The 26,545-nt window shown below is 45.7% G+C and overlaps 1 protein-coding gene, 2 non-coding genes and 1 pseudogene across 3 annotated transcripts in view; 2 read left to right on the forward strand and 2 right to left on the reverse strand.

Moving 5' to 3' along the window:
- Positions 1-8,201, forward strand: part of LOC135378705 (uncharacterized) — a 32,698-nt gene extending 24,497 nt beyond the window's left edge. Inside the window, exons 10-13 of the mRNA XM_064611799.1 lie at positions 486-722; positions 3,253-3,451; positions 5,398-8,120; positions 8,185-8,201. Of these exons, the coding sequence (XP_064467869.1) occupies positions 486-722; positions 3,253-3,451; positions 5,398-5,668 (707 nt within the window). The 3' untranslated portion in view covers positions 5,669-8,120; positions 8,185-8,201. The remainder of the gene's footprint in view (positions 1-485; positions 723-3,252; positions 3,452-5,397; positions 8,121-8,184) is intronic.
- Positions 8,202-13,633: 5,432 nt separating this feature from the next.
- On the reverse strand, positions 13,634-13,762 carry LOC135379638 (U5 spliceosomal RNA; annotated as a pseudogene).
- A 1,137-nt stretch (positions 13,763-14,899) lies between these two features.
- Positions 14,900-15,024, reverse strand: LOC135379619 (U5 spliceosomal RNA). The gene has a single exon (XR_010419098.1). It is a non-coding gene; the product is annotated as a U5 spliceosomal RNA (small nuclear RNA).
- A 10,960-nt stretch (positions 15,025-25,984) lies between these two features.
- Positions 25,985-26,057, forward strand: Trnat-ggu (transfer RNA threonine (anticodon GGU)). The gene has a single exon. It is a non-coding gene; the product is annotated as a tRNA-Thr (tRNA).
- The last annotated feature ends 488 nt before the right edge of the window (positions 26,058-26,545 follow it).

Consider the following 26,545-nt stretch of genomic DNA (forward strand, 5'->3'; position numbering starts at 1 on the left):
AAAACTACGAGCACATGTCCACATTCCACATGTCTCCGCACCTAGGAGAATCCCCAGCGGCCAGCGCGCGGGCCGAAGTGACCTTCTCACGTGATATATGAAACATTCGATACTATCGATAGTTTTTTGCTATCGATTGTACAACTATCGAGTGAACCAGAATTTCGATAGCATCACGATAGTTTTCGAACTATCGATAGTATTAGGACATGCACTTCATCTAGCTTCAGTCGCTTGAACCAAGCTTTCGCTTCTACAAACTTTCAGTACGTTATTCACTTCCACCAATTTAAAATTTTGGCTTCTTGCTTTCGAAAACCAGACTTTCTGTGAAATTTGCTCCTGCTATTGAGACTCTTGGGGATTATCAGTCGTAATAAAGCATCGAACGTAATGAACGGAATTCGTGGAAAGACTGATGACGCTTATGCTCTTGTGGCAACAGGAAATAGGTGTCTCGGTTAGTAAATAGACATATTTTTCAGATGCAGGTCTTGCAACCACCACACAAGCCACTGTGACCCCGTCCGAAACGTCGTCGTCCACAGCGTCCTCGTCCGAAACGTCGTCGCCCGAAACGTCCTCGTCCGAAGCGTCCTCGTCCACAGCGTCCTCGTCCACATCGTCCCCGTCCACATCGTCCCCGTCCACATCGTCCCCGTCCACGTCGTCCCCGTCCACGTCGTCCCTGTCAACTACCCTGGCATCCTCTACAAGTACGGGTGAGTATGTTGAACGTCGCACACCCTTTACCCAAGGATGTTTAGTGGACTAAAATAAGGTTCGGCTTTGGAGTAGGGTTTCTGCCTTATCCGGTGGCCAGTAACTGAACACTGTGCGGGGGTGCAGTGGGATCGCGGATATATGCCCATGAATCAATGCGATTTTAGTTATCGCAACAAATGAACTGGCGTCAGGGGGAAGACCAGTAGAAGTCGGGTGTAGGAAAAATCGCCCCCGGAAGAAAAAATGTCCCCCGGAGAAGACGTCCCCTCAAGAATAGTATCAAGAAAAGTAGCTTTCGTAGTAGGTTTCGCTATTGCATAGCGCGCCTGCCCATCCTCATGATGAACTGTCAAAAACACTTTGAAAACCTTTAACGTTTAAATATTAACCTAGGTTCCCACCGGGGACATTTTCCCGTAGAAGTTGATGGTAGCCGGGTCCGCTGAAAGGCGAGTTAAGCAGAGGCCCCTAATTGGCAGGCTGGAATGCATAACGTTGCATTGTTAGTGGCCCTATCAATTTCATTCGGATATTGCCCTGTGCTGTGTGAACTATGCGTTCTATGGAGAACTGTTTTAGGGTCTATGTATGTTTAGCCCTGTCTTGAATTGGACATAGGGGATCGTGAACAACCGTACATTATGTTCATCGATCTTTGGTGGTGACGAAGGATTTTACTATGAATTGCACCTTCATCCGTACACCAAACGCAAACCTTGAATTCCGGGCAACCCTACTCCAGAGAGGTTGACTGAGTATTTGGCAGAAGGCTGCCAGGGGGCGCTGTAAGTGGGGTGCGCTGCTGTCATGGGAGGGGGTGGGTTTCCATCGCATCAGCTTTTTTCAGCTACTTGTGTTTGCTATTTGTGCTTTGCTCTCGTATTTTAAGAGAAAGTTCACTTCTGGGAACGAGGTTATGCGAAAATAAAACCATCACCATTTAGTACAAAGTACACCTGAGGGAACTGAATTCTATTTCGTTCGGACAGAGGCCGCTTCATGCTTTTAACACAAATAATTTGTGTTACCATCCTCGTGCTCAATAGTAGAGAAAGGACTGTTTCATATTAAAGCCTCTCACATCATGGCGTACTCATTTTAAGGCTCACGTAGCGGCAGTACAAATCTCAGGTGCCTCAAGCTTGTTAAAGTTCATCAACTGGTGCACAACTAAGAACGTCCACATGTGCTACCTATGTTCCTAAACGGTGCGACCGGTGCGACCTTGCAACTTGTGACTTCAGACTTCCATGTGTGTAGGTTAACTGTTGCGCTGCAGTCCGTAACTGATCCTCATCCGTTCATGGTCCTGTCTGCGCTTTCTTCATGGTGATGTCCGAAGTTCATGATAGGAAGGCAATAACTCATCCGCTACATCTTCTCCGGGTAGAAGGCTTGTTTTTGAAGAGGCTCAAACAAGTGTGACCCACTGGACAGTATAGCGCTCAGCTTCACTGTCTCATTGGTGGACAGAGTAACCCGTTTGCAGTGCCTTCGTTCCGCAGCACCACAACGTATGGTGAATCAATGATGATCGTTCCCACGATTACCTCAGCGCCCGAGAAACTCTCGTCCGCGTCCATGCACAGCGCTCTGAAGACGTTGCTGTAAACATCCAAATCTGCCTCAGTCTCTCCGATCGTTTCGCCAGGGCCTGCGACTTCCTTACGCAGCTGCATTGCATATTTTGATTTGATCAGGTCTGGCCTGAGAACCAGTGTCCAAGAGCGGTTGTTTGCTTGCCATTCATTCATCGTCTGCGACGATTCGGACTTCATGCTGGTTTCCACATTTAGGGCTTCGTTCAGGACAAGCCGTTGTGCCATGTCCTTGCTTTGCACAGTGAGTGAATTTGCAATCTCGCACGAAGTTCCGTTTCCTGCCCACTTTCCTGACGTTTAGGACCTCGTGGTCGAACCAGCTCGTGGGTGTCATCGTCCGTTCGCGCTAAGGGCTCAGCTGTCTTCGAAAATTGCGTAGGCCTCTCGCAATTCCTGTTAAATAGAGGCACAGGGCTGCTGCGTCATAATTCTTAAAGCATTCATAACATGTCTCGTAGGAGGTCGGTAACGGCTCAGTTCCCAGTCCCAGGCGCACACAAATCTGCGTACTATGGAGTGACACCTGTTTTAACAGTGCAGGTACGTTGGGTAGGTTGATACGTTGATAGGCAGCGGAAGAGGCGTTGCTGTTTCACCTTCTCACATTGGAGGGTGGGGTCTCTGCAGTTGCGCAATGAACAAAATGGTGACGCTTCACGGATTTTTGTATTTTGTATTTGGTACCACGTGACCGAAGGGACCAAATTTTCTCGTTGGGACTAGCTTTAAAAAATGTCAATTAGGACATTGCCTTTGCCTTTTTAGCCAGTACCAGTGTCTTTCAGCATATGCTATATTGGAATTCATCTCGATAAATCTGTTCGCAGTTAGCTGGAACACCCTGTGTATGGGCGAGGAGTGAACATTTCAGATTTAATGAATGCTAATGCTAATGAATGCTAATTTGTGTTATGTTCTTTTCCAGCTGGTAACACAATATTGTGCAGCGTGCTGAGGAACTCCGAGGGCTGGGTTCCAGCGCAGTGCGACATCATTTTCGTCGTTGTGCGAGTGACTGCCGCAGAGATCAGATATGCTGGGCGCAACACCCGTGCATTTGAGAAATTGAGACTCAAATTGATGGCATCGAAGGTCACAAAATTGGGACTGGACTTCGAGTATTCGTGAGTTTGACTGGTTGCTGTGTCCTTCAGTCACACTGTCGGAACAAGGGACCGAGTCTGGCGCAAAGTGGCAGACCGTTGACCAGACAACGATATGCATTGAAAGAAAGACATCCATCGATCTGTTTCTTTCCATCCATTCATCCATTACTTCCATTACTTTCCATCGTTTCGCGACGGAAAGTAATGGACCATTTCCACATTCGCGTCTCCCGTGGCGGTGGTTTCCATGAAGGAAGGAAGACTGGCAGGAGTCACACTGGACATGTTTGACACATGTGTGACATGTACACACACACATGTACATGTATGACAACATGTATGCAAATGTGGCATATGTATAATGCTCGGTCACACTGGTTATACAATTCTTGCATGACAACATCGTTTGGTACGAACGCTTGTATGGTTATACATATATATAGTCTCGAACATGCGTTCATCATCATGATGTCGCATCACGATGTCGTTTGTCCAACTTGTTCATCACTGTTTTTGGGCAGTGCCCAAATACATCGTCGTGTGTTGCAGCGCATGTTTGTCAAGCGCTTGCTTGTATGACGACTCGGTCACACTGGTTATACATACGTGTTTTAAAACATACTTTGCCAGTGTATAAGCAGTGTGACCAGAACATTATACTCACATTCGTGCATATACTATGACCAATGTGACTCCGGCCTTATGGTATTATGGTATGAGCACAATTTATCGTCCTCTAACCTTGAGGCAGATTAGTCAATGCCATCAGTCATGGTACCCTGGCCCCGAAAGGCTTCTTTCATACCCCAAAAAGCACACCAAAAACGTTGCGCACATACACCTAGTAGGTGCTACTTGTTTCAGGGCAATCCCAGATACACCCACACAGGTACAGCTCGCGACACTGTCGTCTGACATCGTATGTCAGTAGTTCTGCAACCCATTTTTCCTTGAGCACCCTTCAGAATGTTGTTCCAATATTATATTTAAAGCTGCCATACGCGCTTACTCGAAATAACAGCTCGAGGTTTCAGATGGGATAAACCACGGGGTGCCAATTTCAGACAACTGTGTCCAAGTAGTACTTCCTGGTTGTGTCACTATAGTGACTGAAAAAAAAACTGGAAAGAACTGGACTGGAACTGGACGGGAAAACTTGAAAGATTCTTTGAAAATGTGTTAGCATAAGCTTTTGGTTCGTTCTTGTGCTTCCAATCATGCATATGATATCTATGAATCTATCTATGAATGAGTAAGCATAACGCATTCATCATGTGGTTTATAGCGTTCTCCTTTTGCCTGTGTAGGCAGGAGGTACACAGTAAAGACGTTGAGATCTGTGGGAAAGCGTACGGCACATGACTCTCCATATTTGTGCAGGGTGTTGCTAATCTCGCGAGGTCGTCCTTAGTGTAGACGAGAACTTCCACACGGTTTCCAGGACATTTTGCTTCAGTAATGCAGGAGAAGCCGTTGATTTTGATTAGGACCCATCGCAGTCTGAGATAGCATAACTCCCTCTGTCTTCGTTGTTTTCGTTCAAGCTGTTCTGTGATAATAACGCCTTGTTTCTTTCTCATGTCCGCAGATGAACACTACAGTTTTTTCTTTGATATGAGCCTTCTAATGGTAACAATGCAATGCTTGAGAGAATAGCAGTGAGAGGCGAGTTCCTTGTAGAATACATAGCCAAAATGCTTTTAGCAACATAGAAAATTCAAGTCATTGAGGAAAAGCTAAGGGAACAGCCTCAGGGCATTGATAATAAGCAAGTATTCATTCATTAACAGCAAGGAACAGGGTACGAAAGGAGCTTTCCCGGGAGCTTGCCGAGGGAGTAGACTAATGTTGCACGCTGCTTTGTGGTTTCACCTGTGTGAAGGGGGTGTCACCCTTTTCGCCGAACCCTAGAATAAATGTGGATCTATAGGGACAGAACCTTGACAGCTGTGATGTTCTTGCAGGAGTATAACTCAGTCATCTACACACTTGGCGCGACTGAATGCCATGGTTGCAATGTCCAAGATGGGAGCGAGGTTGACAGGCGTCTTGGCTGCGCAGGTTGACAATGTTTGGGACGACACAGATCGTGCCATAGTGAGCGTGCTGAAGGTGAGTTTCGGTGTAATCCACCGCCGTGCCTTGTCTACTGGAATCTCCATGCTATTTCCGTTCAAAGGGCTTACCAATATACGCGATGGTGTCCACGTGTCGTTTGTATACTTGTCATATTAGAAGCGTTGGGAGAGCCACAACTGTCACTACGAAGGAGAGTAATTATTCTGAGACCGAAACACTTAATGGGATAAACACAAGACTCAAGATGCCTATAGTGCCGCATGGAGACATGCGCTACACACAATGCGCGGTTTTGTCGGTTGTATTAATTCGTAGTATGGAATGGCATGAAGACGTTACCTATTAGAATGTAATGGACCTATTAGATTGTAGCGGTTTGATGTTTCTATGAGTGATCTGTTCCGGGGTTTCAGAGCCATTTTTGGCATAATAGGGCATATCTATTCATTCCTTTCTAACCGCATTCAATGTTTCCGTAAACCTAGCGCTTGTTCTTTTGGGGTTCTACAAGGCTGTCCTTGGCCCACTACTCTTTCATTGCAATATAGTCTCTCACCACGTTCGTCTTTACGCAGATGACTGATGATGAGATTACGACGTACACTTACTTCGCACAGAGCTTGATGCTCTTTCCGAATGGTTCATGCTTTTACGGTCAAAATATCCATTGTTTCTATGGGGACACTATCCGCGTAGAGCGATGGAGACCGCGGTTCGGAGTACTCGTATAACGATATTGGACGCTATCCCGTGCGCGTAACCTCAGATACAGTAGAATCTCGACGATACGAATCTCACGAGATAGAATTGAACCAAAACAAAAATAAAAATCATTTTCCAATACTGTTAGTGAAAGAAGTAGGTGGTGACGCTTTTGTCTCCGTATTTAGCCAATGCTAGAGGTGTGTGCCGCCGCCGCCGCCAATGCAGAGGGATCGGCGCGGCGCCGCCGCCGATACCGCAAGAGCTGGCTGTGGCAAGAGCCCGTACATGTTCTTTGTACTGGTTAAATCCGAAATATAACTCTGCTTTTTCCGACAGTGGTCCATTAAGAGCATGCGGGCAATAATTTGTACATAAAGGCTTCGAAACTTAGACTATAGAACGACGGCATCGGGCCGCAATTTTATAACCGCATAACACTTACAGAAGCGGGACGGGGGCGGCGAAGGGTCACGCCGATAGAAGCAGATCGGCGTGATGCCGCCGCCGCCGGCACAAAAACAGGGGATACGCCGCCGCCGACAAAATTGCCCTCGGCGCACACCTCTAGCCAATACTGCTCAAATTCGCGAGATGATTCAAAAGGCCTAGTAGGTGCTTTCCAGACTGTTCTAAAGCGAGCTTCTCCTACAGTACGCAGGCGCTAGGTGAAGCCGACTTGCGGAGTGGTGACTGTAGCGTTGCCAGAAGTTGTCCTGAAATGTTTCCTGGTTCCCTCCACGAGTTCTGGTCGGTGTACCCCGTATAACGATGGCATTCGCGATAGGCGGATATCGTTATACGCGGGTTTCACTGTATTTGTGATAGTGCCTAAAAATGTTATAACTGTGTACTAAAGCAGTCATCAATTCATCAGCCTCATAAATTCCTCAGCCCTCCCCTAAGTAGAAAGTCAACTAGGTCATTCCATGAATCATTCATACACATCTGTGCAGTGGAAAAGCTTGCCGTTCCAAATGTTGCCTGGTGCCCTATCCTCGTCGAAACTAATCGACATCGATTGCTTTACGTCGCAAGCTGTAGGGTGGGGCTGCCACGAAATACTCCGTCCTTAGATCCCGCCCATTTCAATGGAAATTTATACCTTCGCAGCCACTCGGCCCTAGTCTCGGACCGTGACCCTGCGTCATTTTCACGTTAGTTTGAGCGGCGACGGGTTTCGTGATGCGTCCGCATGTGCATTTCCATTTATTGTGTTGTATACACGTTTTGTTTCTTTTGCGCGGATCGCCGCCTCATATGCGTGAGATTGGCGCGCTTTTCAAAGCGTCGTCAGAGGGGTCGTACAAAAACTCTATCAAAGTTCACTGTTTGCTGAGTAAAACGCTCATTTTCGGTGCTATTACCACCCCCACAGCTCACGAGTAAAAGAAGCATAATGAAATATCGGCTTATCATTTCGCATATCGACCACACGAACACACAGAGATATATTTAAAAAAGCTTATAAATAAAGCTCAAGATTAAAAGCATCACGCCTCGCACCACACTCACGGTACATATAAATGGTAGCGAAGGCGAGAAAAAATACCAAATCTGTGTTAGCAACCCTGCCCCCTTCATGATACACATGCGAGCGTGGTTGTTGAGGGGCAAACTACGAAGGTAAACAAAACTAATTTGATCGGAGGCGCAAATAATGTGTGTATTAATCCAATATGCATATTTTTAATATAGCAATTCGCCCGGTCTGCCAGTGATACGTAAGATTATAGACAGAGCCGAGTACGCTTCCGGTTCCTGTCCCTCAGCATGTTGTTAGCTACGAGTTTGCCGTACGTTAACTGCGCACTTTGTGACTGTTGATAGCCGTTTTCTTCTTCATCGTCGTCTTTTCAATTTCAAACCACCAAGTCGAACAGGGGACACTTCTCGGAGCACTAAGGTAAGGCAGGCACACACGAACAATGATAAAACACAACAGAACGCCGGTAAACCTGTTCCTGCAGGCTCTACCGGGAGACGCGCCATGTCGAGGCGCGTACATAAGCGGTGACTCCCGAAGGAGAAAGGAAACTGACGCCGAAGACACTATGGGCAGTATAAGTTTCCACCGTTTTCCTCGGGAACCCTTGAGGTGAGTTCCTATATATTATAAGTGTCTACGGCCGAGAACGGTGCTGAGTCACTTGGTTGAGGACGTGCAGTGTTTGCTGAAGTACAATGCGTACCTCTCCCCCCGAGTTTTATTGAGAGCGGTGAAGTGAACATGTGCAAGTTACATAAGATTAATAGCTTTCAATGGTATCACCTGTTTTCCAGCTTTCAGACTGTATGAACACTCTCTGAATAGGTCATCCTTCCACAGTGAGGTGGTAAACATGTAAATATTTAAGCATTTGGCTGCTGGGCTGCTTTGAACGAGGAGTTTTGCAACGGTTTGCATGTACGGGACACAAAGGGCTGTGCTGCATGTGCTCACATGTACCCAATGCTAGCATGTTGACGGCTTGCTTTGCTGCTGATTTTTTCTTTTTCTTTTTTAGCTCTGAATGTAGGGCATACAGGGTCAGGCTGCTGTAGCTAGTGCATGTTTTCGTGGCACAGCTTTGCATAATTCTTCAACAATGAAACTGCTTCGCAGGTACAAGTCGTGGCTGGAGTTTTCCAACCTGGAGGCTGATACGAGTCTAATTTCCATTCGCTCTAAGGTCCTGTGCTCCCAGCACTTCGCACCAGTTGCTTATTTGCGCACAGGAAGGCTTCGGTGGGATGCAGTTTCGACATTGAAGCGCACACTGCATGGCGTTGGTAAGTGTAATACAAGTCAGTATGCTCAAGTTATCACATGAAAATGTTGTAACTCTAGAGGCAATTATTGCGAGTGCTACTGGTGGTTTACAGGAGGAAGTAGTGCCTACGCCAATCAGACCAGACTTGAAAGCAGTGGGCCTTCAACGAAGGAACGTGTGCAAGCTGTGGTAGTCTGCGATGACGACAGCACAGGAGCAATACACCTTCACCAGATGAGTCATCCTTGCCATGCTGAAGGTATACTTGAGTAACGTAGTTGTTGGGTTGGCTTATTGTACGACATCATCTGCTTCATCAGACTGTGGTACTGAAGAAAGATGTAACAGCGTGATCTGTCTTATCCATAGCTACGCATAGCTACCACGACCATAGCTACGCACGACCCGCACCAGCCTTGTCAACACAGAGCACTGTTGTCTCCCCACTAGCTGCAGTTGTCACTCCTCTGCCAGGAACGTCGTCTGGTGTACTGCGTGCAGTCTCATCACCTCAGCACTTAGGTGGTATGTGACGAATACTCTACCGCCATGACGTCCGCAGACTTGGGAATGCTTTTTGATCCCCATTTGCAGGTGGAAGTGGCTGGCATCCCCCCAAAGATTGCCCATCGTCCAGTAGTCTGGCAGCTCCAGCACAGCCAACAAAAGGCAAGCTGGATAACCTCCGCAAGAAAGTGCACCAGTTGCAAGCCCGCAACAAGAAGCTTCAGAGAGACCCGCCAGTCGTAGGCCAACGAGGACCATCCGTGACCTGATGGAGCATGTGAGGTGTCACGTCTCTGGAACTGTCGCAGACTTCATTGAGGCACAGATAAAGATGGGAGGTGTGTGCAAATTTGGGCGCCGTTGGTGACCACCAAACAAGACATTCGCGCTGAACTTGCACTTTCACAGCCCCCGTCGCTACAGGTACTGCCGAAAGCTGTTCCACTTGCCGTCAGTGAGGTCACTACAGCTGTGGATGAAACGTATCCCACTACGACCTGGATTTTCAGATGAAGTCTTTGATGTTGTGAAGCGAAAGGTGACAAACTTCTCTGAAATGGACAAGCTCTGCGTGATGCACATCAAGAGGGAACTGCACTACAATGCAACAGAGGATTGTTTTGAAGGATTTCCGAGCTGTGGCAACTATGCTCTCTCCGAGTTGGCAAACAAAGCACTTCTCTTCATGGCTAGAGGCATTTGTACCCCATGGAAGCAGGTCTTAGGCTACTTCTTCACTCACAGAGCAGCATCTGCTTCAGACTTGGAAGAGAAACTGCTTGAATGCTACCACCGCCTCCTGAGTGCAGGATTGAGGCCAAAAGTTGTGACATGTGACCAAGGAAGCCAGAATATCTCTCTACTGGGGAAGCTGGTTACAACTGCGAACCCGTATCTCACTATTGGTGATGAGAAGCTGTTCTTCATATTGGATCCACCCCACCTGCTGAAATGCCTTCGCAACATGCTGTTAAAGTATGACTTCCAGGTTGGCAACCACATTATAAGGGCGCAGCATATCCGGGATGGTTTTGCCATTGACAAACAGCTTGAAATACGGTCCATGCCACGGCTAACTGATGGGCACTTCACTTTAACGTTCAGCTCAAAAATGAAAGTCAAACTGGCTGCACATATCTTCAGCAACCATGTTGCAGCCTCAATGTTCACCTTATCCACTTTCCACCAGCTACCACCTGATGCCATCCACACAGCGAGATTTGTTGAGCGCGTCGACCGTCTCTTCGACACTCTTAACAGTAGCCACCTGCATGGCAAGACGAAATATTATTCGGCAATACAACAGGGGTCTGCTGACAAGGACTTCTTGCTGGAGTGCCTGTCCGAGTTTGAGAAGATTACAGTTCTTGGATGCAAGAGACCACCCCCGTATATCCGTGGCTTCTGCTTGACCATGACTTCCGTGCTTCAGCTCAGCGAATACCTGCGAAACTCTGGCATACAGTACCTCTTCACTCAAAGGCTGAACCAGGATGCACTCGAAAACACCTTCTGCATAATTAGGACAAAGTGTGGAAGCAACCCTGACTCTAGCTGCATTCAGGTCCAGGCAGCAGTAAGGCATCTGCTACTCGGACAACTTTTTAAGACTACGCGGGGCTCAAACTGTGCTGAAGACGTGGACTACCTCCTGGCGGCAATACCTATTGGATGTTCTGCTGCCACGCACATTACTGACGATGTCATCGTGGCACCCAGTGAGTCGCCGCTAGGGTCCAACAGCACAACATTCTTCGCAGGGTGGCTTGGTGCAAAATTTCTCTGTGCTCACACTTGCCCCTCTGAGCAGAAATGCAAACTGCTGGAGGACATATGCCACATTTCAGGACAGTAGCCAGCTATTACTTTATTTGAGTGTAAAGAATGTGGAGAGTACTGACTTTGGAAAGCTGTCAGTTCCTCTTCCTGCCTTTGCGACGTTTGTGGGTGCGTGCGAGGAGGCCTTCAAAGCAAACGTCAAGACATTCTTCACCTCCCAAGGGGTCAGGTCCAAGCTGTGTGAAGTGTTGGACACACTTGTGCCAAAGACATTGAGTTTATGTTCGTCATCAGTGTATGATGATTTATTTCACTTTTTTCTCAGCGTGCCACTGTTCTGGTTTGCACGACATAGGAATGAGGAAGTACGAAATAGTACGTTACGTCAAAAGGCACTGCAGCAGGCAGTGAGACAAGTTCATAATCTGTGCACGTTGTTTTGATGTAACCAGAAGTTATTTTCTTTCCATGCAAAAGCATATGCATGGTTCTGTTGTCTATCCAGTGCTTTCAGTTGTAACCTAGATTGCACATGATCTCTTGTGATTCTTTCATTCCTGTGTAGCGTACGATTGTCATAGTGCACTTTTACACAGAGTTCCTTACTGTGTTGTTTGTATTTTGACAGCCATGCAGAGTTCAGTAGTGTGTGCCTATTTATATGTTTAGTGTATGTACACCTGTGTACATAGATACCTAGCATACATTTTCTATTTTGAATCTTCAGCAGTTTGCTATTCTTTGATACGTATTAGGTGTATCCCTGTGGAGGCCCCAGCCATCATCCCATAATAAAGTTGTTGTTTGCTTCCCCTTGGATCATCAGCAGTCTGCCCTCTCTTTGATATGCATTTAGTGTATACCTGTCTACATAGATCCCTAGTACGTAATTTTATATATTTAATCCTGTGCTGAGTTCAATAGTTGTGTGCACAACTGCCAGTATGTACGAGCAGTTATGTGCAGGGCTAAGCATTTTGTGCAGCTTGAAAACCTACACCACGTGGCAAAATGTGCACAAAATAGCAGAAGCAGAGAACATTGTCAATGCTTTGACATGCCTTTAATACAAAAATGCTGTTGTAATCAAAGTAGTAGCCATGAACAGTGTGTATGCTCTGAACAAGGTTGTCATTGCTGGAAGCTGATATTATTTTGGCTGTTTTGCAAGATAAAGTATCACAGACTTCTAAACTGAGCTAATGGACTTGTGCCTTCTAATTCCTCCGTAGCATTCATTACGAATGCCAAAAACTGTTGGGAGACATAGCACCACACAGCATGCAAGTATCATATAATGTGACCCAAAAGTGCAAATATGTTCACTTCCATTTTCTTGGTACGTGAGATATGTGGAAAGCTCCAGATGTGCATGGGGACAGCAATAGTCCTGGGCCCTATCTGTGTTTACTGGAATTTGTACATTATCTTTTTGTGCTTATTCACTACATAGACTGTCATACTGGTTATTGCACATTATTCTGTCGTGGGTGTTTATACTGGAGTTGGACGGACTACATAATACTGTTTATACTGTATTTATACTGTTTACAATGCCATGGCGAATTTGCCTGTGATAAAAGAAAGCAAGCCCCCACCTGGTCTCCTGTGTCCTTTGTTGCACGCATGTCGCTAGTGTTAATTCATCTCTGTTTACAAATTGTTCATGAGCCTTTGCTCTTGGATTTGCTATCAACAGCGATTGTGACATTCTGCGGCTCGGCATCGCGGTGGAAGGAACGCGCAGCGCGAGCGCCTGGCACGCCCCGTGCTATACGTAACGTGACGTACCACGTGGCGTCCACGTGATGTCATTATGATAAAATTTGTAGTATGCCCCGCAACGGATGGATGGCGCTGACGGTCTTTATCATGGCCGCCCTTGAAGACGTAGTGGCCAATGCAAGCTTCGCTACCATTTATATGTGCCTTGCTCATTCTGCTGTCCCCTCCACGGTGACCTTTAGTAAAAGGCGAAAGATCAGGAAAAGGTCTTCCCGGAACAGCACCGCAAGCGGTACTGCCCCGACGACCTTGTTATCGGCCGCGCGTTCAGAGACACGGCCCACCCGGGGGCGGACCGCGTTACCAAGGGGCCCTTCTCCAAAAATGAAGGACCGGCTCCCTTTCGCCTCCCTCCACCACGAAAGATCGAAAGATCAATACGCGGATTTGAAGGGAGACCAGAGCATATATCCTACATTCTCTTGGCGCGTGCTCACTATATACCGCGCATATGAGAAGCACGCACAGAGGTGCGTTACGTACGCCTTTCTGTATCTGTCTCCCTGTTGTTGTTTTTTTGAGGGGGGGGGCGGGAGAGACTGACCTTCCGACGTGTTTCTCACCATGTTCTCTCTCTGAATTGAATAATATAGCCTTACCCAAACGGGTTAGGCCTCGCAAAAATTGTGTAGAAGCTCATTCTGCTGTCCCCCTCCAAGGTGATCTTTAGTAAAAGGCGAAAGATCTTTCAGAAAAATCTTCCCGGAAACAACACCGCAAGCGATGCTGCCCCGACACCCGTTTTAACGGGCCGCGCATTCTAAGACACGTCCCACCCGGGGGCGGACCGCGTTATCAAGGGGCCCTTCTCGAAATATGAAGGACCGGCTCCCTTTCGCCTCCCTCCACCGCAAAAGATCGAAAGATCAATACGCGGATTTGAAGGGAGACCAGAGCATATATCCTACATTCTCTTGGCGCGTGCTCACTATATACCGCGCATGTGAGAAGCACGCACAGAGGTGCGTTACGTACGCCTTTCTGTATCTGTCTCCCTGTTTTTTTTTCTGATGGGGGGGGGGGGCAGAGACTCACCTTCAGACGTGCTTCTCACCATGTTCTCTCTTTGAATTGAATAATATAGCCTTACCCAAACGGGTTAGGCCTAGCAAAAATTGTCTAGAAGCTCATTCTGCTGTCCCCCTCCACGGTGATCTTTAGTAAAAGGCGAAGTTTATTAACAAAAGAACAACGGTTGTCCACACAGGTCAGATCAGGTCAAAACAGCCATCCAAACCAGATCAATGCACATCACATCATCGCAAATCACAAATCACAGTACAAAGCCATAGAGCCATACTTACAACACAGAGTCGCTAGCTATACAGTGTGGGCATTTAGCAAGTACAATCAAAGTCATCCCGTACAGCACAAGAACGAGACCCGTGCGCAAGCACCCTGATCCACTGACATGGCATCCCATGTCACTCAAAACTTAATCGCAATTCGCCCCTGATGCCGCAGAAACACCTTCCAGTGCCCCCGCCAGCGCTTTTTGAAGGCATCCTCGCCCAAGACATCGAACTCGTGTTGGAGTTTTCTTCCCAAAGATCAATACGAAACTTTATTGGGAAAAGTGCACCAAATTTACATCCTATTTAAAACACATGTTCATCTTATTTACATCCCCGATACGAAAGATCAATACGCGGATTTGAAGGGAGACGAGAGCATATATCCTACATTCTGTTGGCGCGTGCTCACTATATACCGCGCATATGATAAGCGCAGAGGAGCGTTACGTACGCCTTTCTGTCTCTCTCTCCCTGTTTTTTTTTTTTTTTTTGAAGGGGGGGGGGGAGAGACTCACCTTCCGACGTGTTTCTCACCATGTTCTCTCTTTGAATTGAGTAATATAGCCTTACCCAAACGGGTTAGGTCTAGCAAAAAATGTCTAGAAGCTCATTCTGCTGTCCCCCTCCGCGGTGATCTTTAGTAAAATGCAAAAGATCAAGAAAATATCTTTTCGGAACAGCACCGCAAGAGGTACTGCCCCGACGACCTTGTTATCGGCCGCGCGTTCAAAGACACGGCCCACCCAGGGGTGGACCGCGTTATCAAGGGGCCCTTCTCCAAATATGAAGGACCGGCTCCCTTTCGCCTCCCTCCACCGCGAAAGGTCCTGGCCCTAAAGGCGAAAGATCTTTAGGAAAAATCTTCCCGGAAACAACACCGCAAGCGATGCTGCCCCGACGACCGTTTTACTGGCCGCGCATTCTAAGACACGGCCCCCCCGGGGGCGGACCGCGTTATCAAGAGGCCCTTCTCGAAATATGAAGGACCGGCTCCCTTTCGCCTCCCTCCACCGCGAAAGATCGAAAGATCAATACGCGGATTTGAAGGGAGACCAGAGCATATATCCTACATTCTCTTGGCGCGTGCTCACTATATACCGCGCATATGAGAAGCAGAGAGGTGCGTTACGTACGCCTTTCTGTCTCTCTCTCTCCTTTTTTTTTGGGGGGGGGGGGAGGGGAGAGACTCACCTTCCGACGTGTTTCTCACCATGTTCTCTCTCTGAATTGAATAATATAGCCTTACCCAAAAATAAGGAATCCCAAGAGGATGTCTGCGAAATAAATAATTTATGAATAAAACGTTGACAAAGACTCCAGGTAGAAATTCGCTTTTTAACAGAACTTTTTCAAAAGAAGCTCTTTCTCTATCCACAGCTGTAAGATCAACCCTAGTACATGAGGGATGCTGCCAAAAAGTGGCATGCGCTGGACAAGGTCATACAAAGTTATTTTAAATGCATAAAAAGCATTTAGCACATTAATTCCCAATACCTGTCCTGAGCACAGCGTTGTGGATCTACCTGATGTAGCAGATGTAACTTTTTGAATATATATTTTTCCTTTCTTGGTGGCCCTCTGGCTTTCGATAGTTCAGTCTTCCGAGTTCTCGGGCTCGGGGTCCAATGATGGGTGTAACAGGGGTGTCACATATTACACCCAAAAGAAGGGTGCTTATTGGGTATATTGACTCAAAAAATGGCAAGTTCTGAAAAAAAAAGGCTTGCTCCCAAAATTCACGGAACACTATTTGTACTGATGTACTGCAACCTGCATTTGCAAGTCTGAGCGTCTTAGATGCCTAGACTCTTGGGGACATGTTTACAAAAAGAAAGTGCCTGGTGGGTGATTGCCAGTGAATGACTTGTACTACCCACTCAATTAATTTTAGAGGAGATGGTGTCGCTCTATATATTTCGCAACCCGAACGTGATTGTCGTCGTGTACAATAAACACTTGCAATAACACAGTCATCTCTACTTTTACTTTTTTTTTCTGCCTAAGTGATCGAAAGTACGTTATCTAAAGGGAAGTTTGGTGAAACGATTTATTCCCTGTATTAGTTCTCAACAGTTATATCCTACTTACTTTGTAGAGCTCATTTTTTATCGCAGTTGGAATAACAATTTCCGTATCTTGGCTTCCTTACTTTTCGACCTTACGGTAATTCGGTTTTCTGGCTTTCCAGCCTGCTGATAGTTCGGTTTTCTGAATTTTCAGCCTTCTGATCGTTCGATGTTTTAATTTTTCGGCCTTTTAAGTTTCGACCTTCTGATATCTTATCTAGGTTTCGAAGGATACATGTATGTTGTAAGGACCAAATTTAGGTTCACCTGCACATAGGCGCAAAGTAAATAAACTAAAACTGGGTGTCCGCCCATTTCATCGAAAATCGTTTGGTCGAATGCCGTTTGATCGACGCCGTTTGTTGGAAAGGCGTTTGTTTTGAAAGGAGTTCAAAGCTCCGTGGAGTGGGTCGTACGCACCTGTTTTTCCGTAAGTTTTGATTCGAGCATACGGTGCAGGCAATCAGTGTCCTCTGCTTTTTTATTTATTTGTTTGCTTTGTTCAGCCGAAGAGGGGAGGCCACTGGTTATTTTAAGACCTTTGTCATTTACGAACAACACAGCTGAACAGAAAAGTGGGTACAATCCGACGAATTACACATATTGAAGAATATGGCCTGACGTTGGGAGCAGCCGACAGTCTGCGCTTCTTCTGGGCACCCTTCTCATTGCTGGCGGCAAATTTAAAGGGAAATGTCTGAAATCGGATATCCATATGTGTGCGAAAGCCGCTTGTCTGTGGAAACTATAAGAAGGAAATTTCGCCATGGTACAACAAAACATATTAAATTAACAGCATATAAAGCATTAGTTCCGAGTGGCTCGGGACTAACATCTCCATTTTTTTCTTTCAGAAATCAATCAATCAAAACATTAGGAAGGGAGTTGCCTCAGGACAGAAGCCGCCGATATTTCGAACAGAGACTGTTCTTCTTCTGTTCTTCTGAGGCTGTTCTTCAGAGACTGTTTTTGTTCAACAGTCTCTGTTGGAAATATCGGCGGCTGCTGTCCTGAGGCAACTCCCTTCCTACATCTCTACCGGTTAGCTGGATTTCTACCCATCTACAATCAAAACATTAGTTCCCCTCATTTAGAGTATGCATCTGCAGTCTTGGATCTCTGCACATCCACGCTGTCCCAGAAAAAAAATAAAAAAATAAAGAAGACAAAATGCAAAGGTCTGCTGCACGGCTTATCTTGTCTAGGTTTCGGAGGACTTATTCGGTTAATGTTTGTAGCGACAAATAAATTTAGATTCACTTGCACACAGACGCAAGGTAAATACACGAAATCAGAATAGTCAGTTAAATACAAAATGCGTCCGCAAAATGTTCTAGTGTGAGATCTCGGCGCCAAAGAAAAATCAGCAGGTGAATATAAATAAGCGAGGGCCAACGAAATATAAGATTTGGACTCCGCGCTTGCGTCCAGAAAGTCAGACAAGCTAAGAGAGCAAAACATCAAGAAGTCACCAGATGCAGTCCACAAAGGGACAAAAGGGAAGAATTGGCTTTCGTCGGGACCTCCTTCTTTCTTTGTAGCTGAGTTGACATTGGCAACCCAAACATGACGTGAGATCCCTGCATCTCAATAGTCAAGGAGGTCACACGTGTTTTTGGGACTACACAATCCTGCGGAGGAGTGAGTTATTTGTACTAAGGGTAATGGTTACAGCTTCCTCCAGGCTGAGACCCGTATGTTCGTGTGGCGCCATCTACGAGCGAAAAAATCGTGAATCGGAGATGCCGCCTCACTCGTATCCCCTCTTAAGTCTTCTTGCAGTTCCCTATATGCTTCGAGTTGGGCTGCGGTCTCTAGGCCCAAACCGCGCAAACTGTGCAGACCCCACCGTATGGCATAGATCATTTCCTTCCGCTCCCGGGCACGCTGCTTCCCCCACTTTTTAAACGCGTGAATTATTTCGCCCTTCAAGGTCTCCCACCAGTCAACCGAACATATTTCTTTTGGGTTCGTGGATGCTGATTATACGTCTAATATCGTCTGCCACTTCGTCGTCGTACAACAGACTAGTGTTCAGTCGCCACCGGTTGGGAAGCCTCCCAAATCCGCCTCCAATAGCAAACTCGACTGCCAGCATGCAATGGTCACTCAAATAAACAGATCCAGTATTAAGTTGCGCTGCTTCACAGTCCACAATGTTACGCGTCACAGCACGATTTACATAGCACCTGTCTAAACGCACACTTCGGCCCTGCGCGTGAAAAGTAAAACCGCGCGTTGAGCCATACACATGTTCCCGTGCATCAACAAAATTGTAAGAATTTACTAAGCGCCTCAACCCTTTAGCTTTCCATGGCCTGCTAGCTAAAGATCCCCCCGTGCTGTCAACACATTCATTAAGTACACAATTAAAGTCACCGGTCAGGATTCTTTCCCCGGAACCAACCAAGAAGCCATCTAACGACTCGAAGAACAAACTTCTGTCCTGATTATCTACAGGCACGTAGACGTTTACAATTTTATAGACTTTCCCTTCAAACACAACGTCTGCCACGATGACTCGACCTTGATCGTCCCGGACATACTGCCTTATCTCGCTCCGGAAAGAAGGCGACAAGGCTATCGTCCCAAGCAGCACAATGTACTGAAAGTTGAGTGCAACAGGGGTGGACGGTATGTGTCTTGTCAATGTTCATTAGTTTCACGAGTCTGTCGAAGGCCTTCCACCTACCCGACCACCCCTATTGCACTTGACTTTCAGTACATTGTGCTGGCTGGGGTTACGCCCCGGGAATTCCTCGCTCCAAAGCTGCTCACAGTTATCACACCAGTAGTGCGCTCAAAATTTCTAACATCTGCCAGGCAGAAGAAGTGCGTTTCTTGCAAACATACAATGTGTAAATCCAGTTTCTGAACTACCTCTTTTAACATTTCCTGTTTCCTACATCATCGCAGTCCTCGAATATTAAACGTTGCGAGTTTGAACGTGATTAATAAAACGAGAAACACATGTCCTCTCACCAGACAAGTTCCATTTCGCGCGAAAATCAGTTGTTAATTTTTTTGCTGCCGGGCAGTTCATGCACACTTTTGCTTCCGGACGAAACTGTCTCCGTCGAAAGCGGACGTTTCATCCCCGCTGGTGAAGCACCCTCGTCGTCCTCCATGTTGACGTTTTCACCCTTGTCGTCCTTCATATTGACGTTTTCACACTTGTCGTCCTCCATGTTGACGTTTTCGCCCTTGGGGTCATCCTCTGCCGTGTCGGCATCGATATTACCTGTCGCTATCACTAAGCTCCCACCAGACAGGCCGTGGGACAGGTCACCGTCCTGGGAGTCGGACGGACTCTCCCCGCCCATGGCGTCAGGCACTGTCTCGCCGCTGCCAGACTGTAGCACTCGGCCCCGGGACAGTCGCGCCACCGGTCTTCCACTCGTAGATCAAGCTCCTTTGCCACGGCCTCTGACCAATCTGTTACCCGTTCTGGCACCTCGGTTGCCTCAAGGACGTTCTCTGTCAACGGCCCGCCCGGCTCCGCCCGGGATGTAACATTCGCATAGGACGTCACCGCACAGGCCGAGGCTGCGTGATCTTCGCCGCACTTCTTGCATGGGGCTTGGCAGCCCCTGGCAGAGTGGCCATACTCACTGCATCGCACTACACCAAACTACGGTACACTGTACACATACGCTGTACACTACACTATACCTTACATTACACTACACTGTACGATATACAACACAGAATACAACACTATACAACGCTATACAAAAGTTGCGCGAGTAGGCCTACTTTAGTAAATTGATTATTCGGAATATTATACGTCAAAACCCTAGTGCACTTGCTTAAGAAGAATAGAACAGACAAAACATCACACGATTGTATAAAAAGTGACCAAGATGTTTCCCTGGGAGAGCACAAAGACGTCATGATGACTTCGCCATCGGCGTCGGAAACCGTCCCTGCCTAGTCTACGAAGGTCTGCCGTTAGGCGGGCCTTGAGTGCCACGCGTGTCGCAAGTGTCAGGTTCAGGAGTGTAGCTGGTGCCGCTCCGTAGACGGAACGCGTCCGCGCACACCACAACTGAAAACATATCTCCGCTGCCAGCAACAGAAGGGTGGGTTCCTTCCTCAATGGTACTGGGAGGTCGTCCAGGTAGTGGACCGTGTCATAAGACACTCGGGGAATCCGGTAGACAGAAGCCACTCGACGCCACAAAGCCGCTGCATTGATACAATCGTAGAAGATGTGGCGGTTTTTTTCCCTCTCACCACACAGCACACACGTATCCGACCGGGATAACCCAAACTACAATCTTGCTCGTACAGGAAGGATGTCGTGCGTATGTTGCCATAGGATGTCTACCCTCGTTCCGTCGATGAGACTCGATGCGATGCGACTTCGGTCGTGTTGTTGCTGCTCCCTAATTGGAAAGCTTATGTCGCAGAGTGCTCGGTAGATCTGACGGACAGACCACATCGGGAAGTCTGCTTCTGTTAGGAACTGATGAAGCCCAGTCTGTCGTAGAGCAGTGGGTGAAATTAATTGGGAAAGCGCACAACATGAGACTAATGTTTCACTTGCGTATGAACGTTGTGTTGATATTATCACAAATCTCAACAACAGCCATTTTCCAACATGTATGAGGGTACAGTGTAAACGTGCGCGCAAGCCGTGGGTCACCGACACCCACCCTAGGATGATGCGAAAGAGGGCGAGGCTTTTTAGTAAATTTGTCCGCACGCGGCTTCCGAGTGATTTTGAAGCCTTTAAGACACAGCGTAACTTTGTCAATAGAGAGATAAGGCAAGCTAAGGCTCTCTACTACAATTCACTTTTGAATTCCTGGTCAGGCCGCGAGCCACGCGCTATATGGAGGAACCTGAACCAACTAATAAATCGCGAAAGTGATCGCAAAGGCACTCTCAATATAAACATTAGTGGTAGTGTAATTAGTGGTAAGCAGCTGGCTGATAATTTCAACGACTTTTTCTGTAACATTGTCGGCGATACTGATTATATAGATAGAGTTGAGCGAGATGCCGCAGTTTGTTCAAATTCATTTTACTTATTTCCCGTTACCGCTGAAGAAGTCGTGTCGGCTTTTCTGGCCATGAAAAATTCCAGGTGCACGGATATATTTGGTCTACAGGTTTTGCCACTCAAGTATATAATCGGCTTAATTGCACCGCACGTAGCCTATTTATATAATATCTCAATATCATCAGGCGTGTTTCCATCAAGTATGAAGGTAGCCAAAGTTGTTGTTATTTATAAAGGTGGCGATACAGATAGCATGTCAAACTATAGACCAATCTCCGTACTCCCTGTATTTGCGAGGAATTTTGAGCAACTCTTACATAGTAGACTTTCTTCATTTTTAGAAAAGCAGGGTTTGTTAACAGATTGTCAATACGGTTTCCGAAAACTAAGGTCTACGGAAATTGCCCTGCTGAAAATTAAAGAAAAAATACTTCAGAATTTTGAAGATAAGCTTTTGACGCTATAGGAGTTTTCGTGGACCTGAGTGAAGGGTTTCATACGCTTAACCACCAGGTGCTTTTAAGGAAGATTTGCGGTTATGGAATTCGTGGCACACCATGGGAGTTATTCAAGTCTTACCTAGAGGATAGGAAACAAAGAGCCACAATAAATCAAGCTGTCTCGGATTTATCAACAATAACATCAGGTGTGCCACAGGGAAGCGTGCTAGGGACGCTCTTATTTAACTTATACGTTAACGATATTATACAGAGGTGTGCGCACGGTGTTATTATGCTATTATGTATGCGGACGACACCACTTTACTCTTCTGTGGTGCCACAGTTGATGGTCTGGTTCAGCAAGCAAATGCTGATTTATAATATTTTGCAAATTGGACGTCCGAAAACAAGCTGAGAATAAACATTAACAAAACGAAGGCTGTCATTTTTCGGCCAAGAAATAAACCAATCGAATTGAAATCTGCCATAACCATTAACTTTAATGCAATTGAGGTCACATCCGAAGCTAAGCTCTTATGTGTCCTTTTTCATGAGCACATGAGCTGGGATAGCCACATTGCCTCCATTAAGTCAAAGCTATCCAAAGTGGCAGGGGTCATTAATCGAAACCACTTCGTTTTGCCTCAAAAAGCTAAACTAATAACCTACAATGATATCTTCCAGTCGCATCTCAATTACTGCTCTCTGGTGTTGGGAACTACCACTACGCGAAATTTGCAGGCATTCGCGACGATTTAGAGGAAAGCTGTTCGGGGCGTAATGAACATACCTGTCCAATACCAGTAGAGCTTTCGGTCAACTAGGTATTCCCCCAGTGCAAAACCTTTACAAGTATAAGCTTGCGCTGGCGTATAGAGATGCTGTGAAGCGGCATAATTGCACTTTTTTTGGTTTAGCACATTTAACGGAAACCTTGCCAAAGTATCACACCCGCACAGCTGTAACATGGCTATCTGTATTTCAATGCAAAGGTGAAGACCATGTTGTACTTATTAGATCTTCATACAGATAATAAGTACTACAAATGTCAGCACACACTAGTAGACAGGTCCCAATAGTTATTATACTCTAGGAATTTTTTGTAAATTTTGTTATATTTTGCAACATCAACAACCACAACAAACTTGCAGGCGAGTCAATCGAACGACAGATGTGGCCTGACTTGTATTGAAGGAAGGTGATATTGTGTCAAATAAAGAATAATGTAATGATTGGATATTTGTAATAAAGAGACAGAGATTGTATCGAGCAGCATCACTTTGACACTTGCATGGGTGAGACTGACTTTGAGGGCTGGCTGTCGCTGCATCGAGCTCTTCTTCTGAGTGGGCATAGAGGACCTACAGTCAGGAAACAAGTGTGTGCTGTTTACACTTGACACATGTATTTCAATCGAAACTGGCAAATTAATTCTGTATGTCTTAAGCTGGGTTGCACTAGTGCAGATTAGACCTCCGTAAACTTGAGAGTGCAGTGCCATGGACTGTGCAGGCAATGGCTCATTTGTATATGCTCGCTTATTAAATGCAAATTCTAACATTTAAATTTTACTAGGGACACTTTTGAAATGTCTGTTTTACGTATCGGAACCTTCAGTGAAAAATATTTAAAAAAAACTATGTTGGCAGTTGGTGATTTCTTCAAGTTATCAGTTGGTTACAGTTTACACATTTTTTTGTACAGAGCAGTGTCCAAAGCTCTCTTACTCAGCTCACTTGATGTATCTATCGCATGTTAATTTGTCTGTCACACAGGGGTGACAAAGGATAAGAGCGTTCACACAGGCCAACTTTCTGCACCAACTGTACATTCATGACCGACTCAAATTGCAGGGAATCTGTCACCGAACGAAACTTTCAGAAATTGGTTGTGCATTGGCAAGTCGGCGAGAGGAGCATTGTCACATGACTTATGCCCTCACTTCCAATGGTGATGCAATTTTATTTGTGTCATAGTGCCGTACTACTATTATTAGATTGCAGGTGTAGCTCAAAAATAATAGTCCTTAAAAGGTCAAAGCTGCAGAAACATCTCAGTTCGCATTTCTTAAGAGAATGTTGTTCTCTTGGTGAAATAAGATTGTTTGTCTGCGGAGCTGCCTAGTTGGTACTTCTGTATACACAGATGGCACCGCCTCGAAGTTGGTCTGTTGGTCTCTGTGAAGGCATGCTTTGGAATCCTTCTCTACCTGACTTGTAAACAGCAATGGCTATGATGTCATTCCGCAGGTGAGACAGCACGTTTGCATCATGAGACGACACGAGTGCTGTGCACCAGTTCGGTAGAGAAGACGAATGAAAAGCGCAGTATATCTTCCATGTCACCCTGACACACAACTGACAGCAGCCAAAGAGCATATTTGCACAATGCTTCACGCAAGAAATATGTAAACAGTATCCAACTAATAACTCGAAAAAGTCACTGAGTGTCAATGCAGTTCGTTCTCAGAATATTTTTTGCTGGAGGTACTGGCCCACTTGCACGAAACTTCTATTAGGATGCTAACCTAGAGGCATTTGCTTTGACACAGCTCTGGCAGTGCATTTCGCTTATAGGAAAGTTTATGTCAGTAGCATGTGACACAAGTACTAGCAAGGCTGTGCCAAAGGGAATTCCTCAAGGTTAGGACCCTAGCTGAAGTCTAGTGTAAGCAGGCCCAGGTACTCACCCAAAAGTGTCCAAAGTAAAATTCAAAAGTTGATATTTATTTAATTGGTGAGCATATGCAAATAAGCCACTCACTGCACAACTCATCTTTAGCGATAAGAAAGCTCTCCGAGAGCACCAACTGTTTATGAATTATTCAGACTGGGAACCTTCACGAAAGAAGTCCAAAAGAAATGGGACGTGGACAACAAAAGGAGTAACAATTAAATGGGGTGCTTACACTTTGGCAGTTTATTCCATGTAACAGCTGCAGTTTTTGAAATCTAATCTGCAATATTGTAAATTGTGGTAAGCAGACTTCTGGTAGGACTCACATGATGTGAGGCTATATTTAGGGATGTTTGGTATCAGAGGGGTAGTGATACTAATTGTAAAAATATTGATGTCACATAACAGATCCTTCTAATTTAATAGACGCTACCTGTAGTAATCAAAATGCATGTAAATCCTGTAAAAATATGACTTATGAAAGAATATCAGGTACCCTGTCTAATCCTTATGTATGAAAAGGGGGGCCGTAACCCACAAGGCCCTGAGATCAAGAGGAAAGTGTTCTCCTACACACACCTTCCAACACCTGCATACATACAGACATACATTACATCAGTGTAAACAAAGGGGCTGTGTTGATAGACCTCGTGGTTATGATGTTTTCATTGTCATCACGCATGCTTGTGTTTGATCAAAAGTTGACTGCATTGAAAAGACAGAGCTTTCGTTAAAAACCTTACACCACTTGTTTTTCTTTGATTTGTCTTTCCCTTTCTTTTTCTTTCCTGGGAATAGGAAGCCGCTATAGCAGAGGCTAAGCTTTCCCTCCTATTTTTTAATATAATAAACATATCCCCTCCCCCCCACACACACCACTATTCCTTGCTTTTACGAAAAGTGTGCTTTGTAGCCTGTATGATAGATGAGACCTGCGCTGGGTATCTGCAACCACGTATAAAACTATGCAGTATAATAATAATACATAATAATAGTGTATAATTAGTTATATTATTGATATTAGTTTAACAATAATAGTATAATAATAAACAACAAATATAACAGAGCATGCGTGGGCTTCATCATTTCACTCAACTAAATGGTTGCTGTGGCTGCAAGACATGATCTTTATTAAACACAATTGTGTTCTAACATTGTGTTTCTTCATATGTCTTTCAGATAGTATAGCAAAGACAAGTGCTATCTGGTCTTAGAAGCAGGAAGCATGACAGTAACAAAGAAAAAAATAATGTCTTTTTATGTATTTATCCTTTCTATGTGCTCCAGCCTCAGAACATCAGTTCTCTCATGTTCAACAGTTGCCGCTTGCGTCGATCCTGTCGTATGAATGTGTGTATGAGTGAGCAAAAATGTAAGAGTGAAAGAAGGATGAGTGAGAGAGAGAGAGTAGTTGATGTGTCCCTTCAGATGACGCGCCCTTGGAAGTCGCTGGGGAGGTGTGTTAGCTTAGCTCAATTGGTAGAGCGCCGGACCGGTAATCCAGAAGATGTGGGTTCGAGTCCTACAGCTGACTAGCCTTTTCAGTTACTTCCTTCTTTCATCAATAATGTGGTTGCATGACAATAACTTGACCTAGAATCACTGATAGAACAGCATAAATGCAGGCAAGCTGGTGGACAAACAGCATAGCAAACAACCCTGAGCAATGCGCAAATGTTGAAGACAACACGAAAAGACTGCATCCTGTCGTGTTGTTTTCAGAGTACGTCCATTGATGAGACCTGTTTACCACAAAGCATGACCTACAAGATTTGCAGAACAGTCTGCGTAAACTTCTAAAATACTTTTTGGGGGTTTCAAAAAATGGTGCAGTACAAAAGCAATTGCCAAAGTTCATCAAGCATCACATTGCTCTGCCTTGCATGCAAGTTTTTCATATGGGCATAATTGCAAGACATTGTGTAGAACACCAAATTACATTAGACTCATTAATTCAAACCCCAGGTCATTACATATTTTTCTTCAAATTGTCATAAATTACTCCAAATATATGTTGCAGCT

Source organism: Ornithodoros turicata, chromosome 1 (genome assembly GCF_037126465.1).
Source record: "Ornithodoros turicata isolate Travis chromosome 1, ASM3712646v1, whole genome shotgun sequence".
NCBI classification, from domain to species: Eukaryota; Metazoa; Arthropoda; class Arachnida; order Ixodida; family Argasidae; genus Ornithodoros; species Ornithodoros turicata.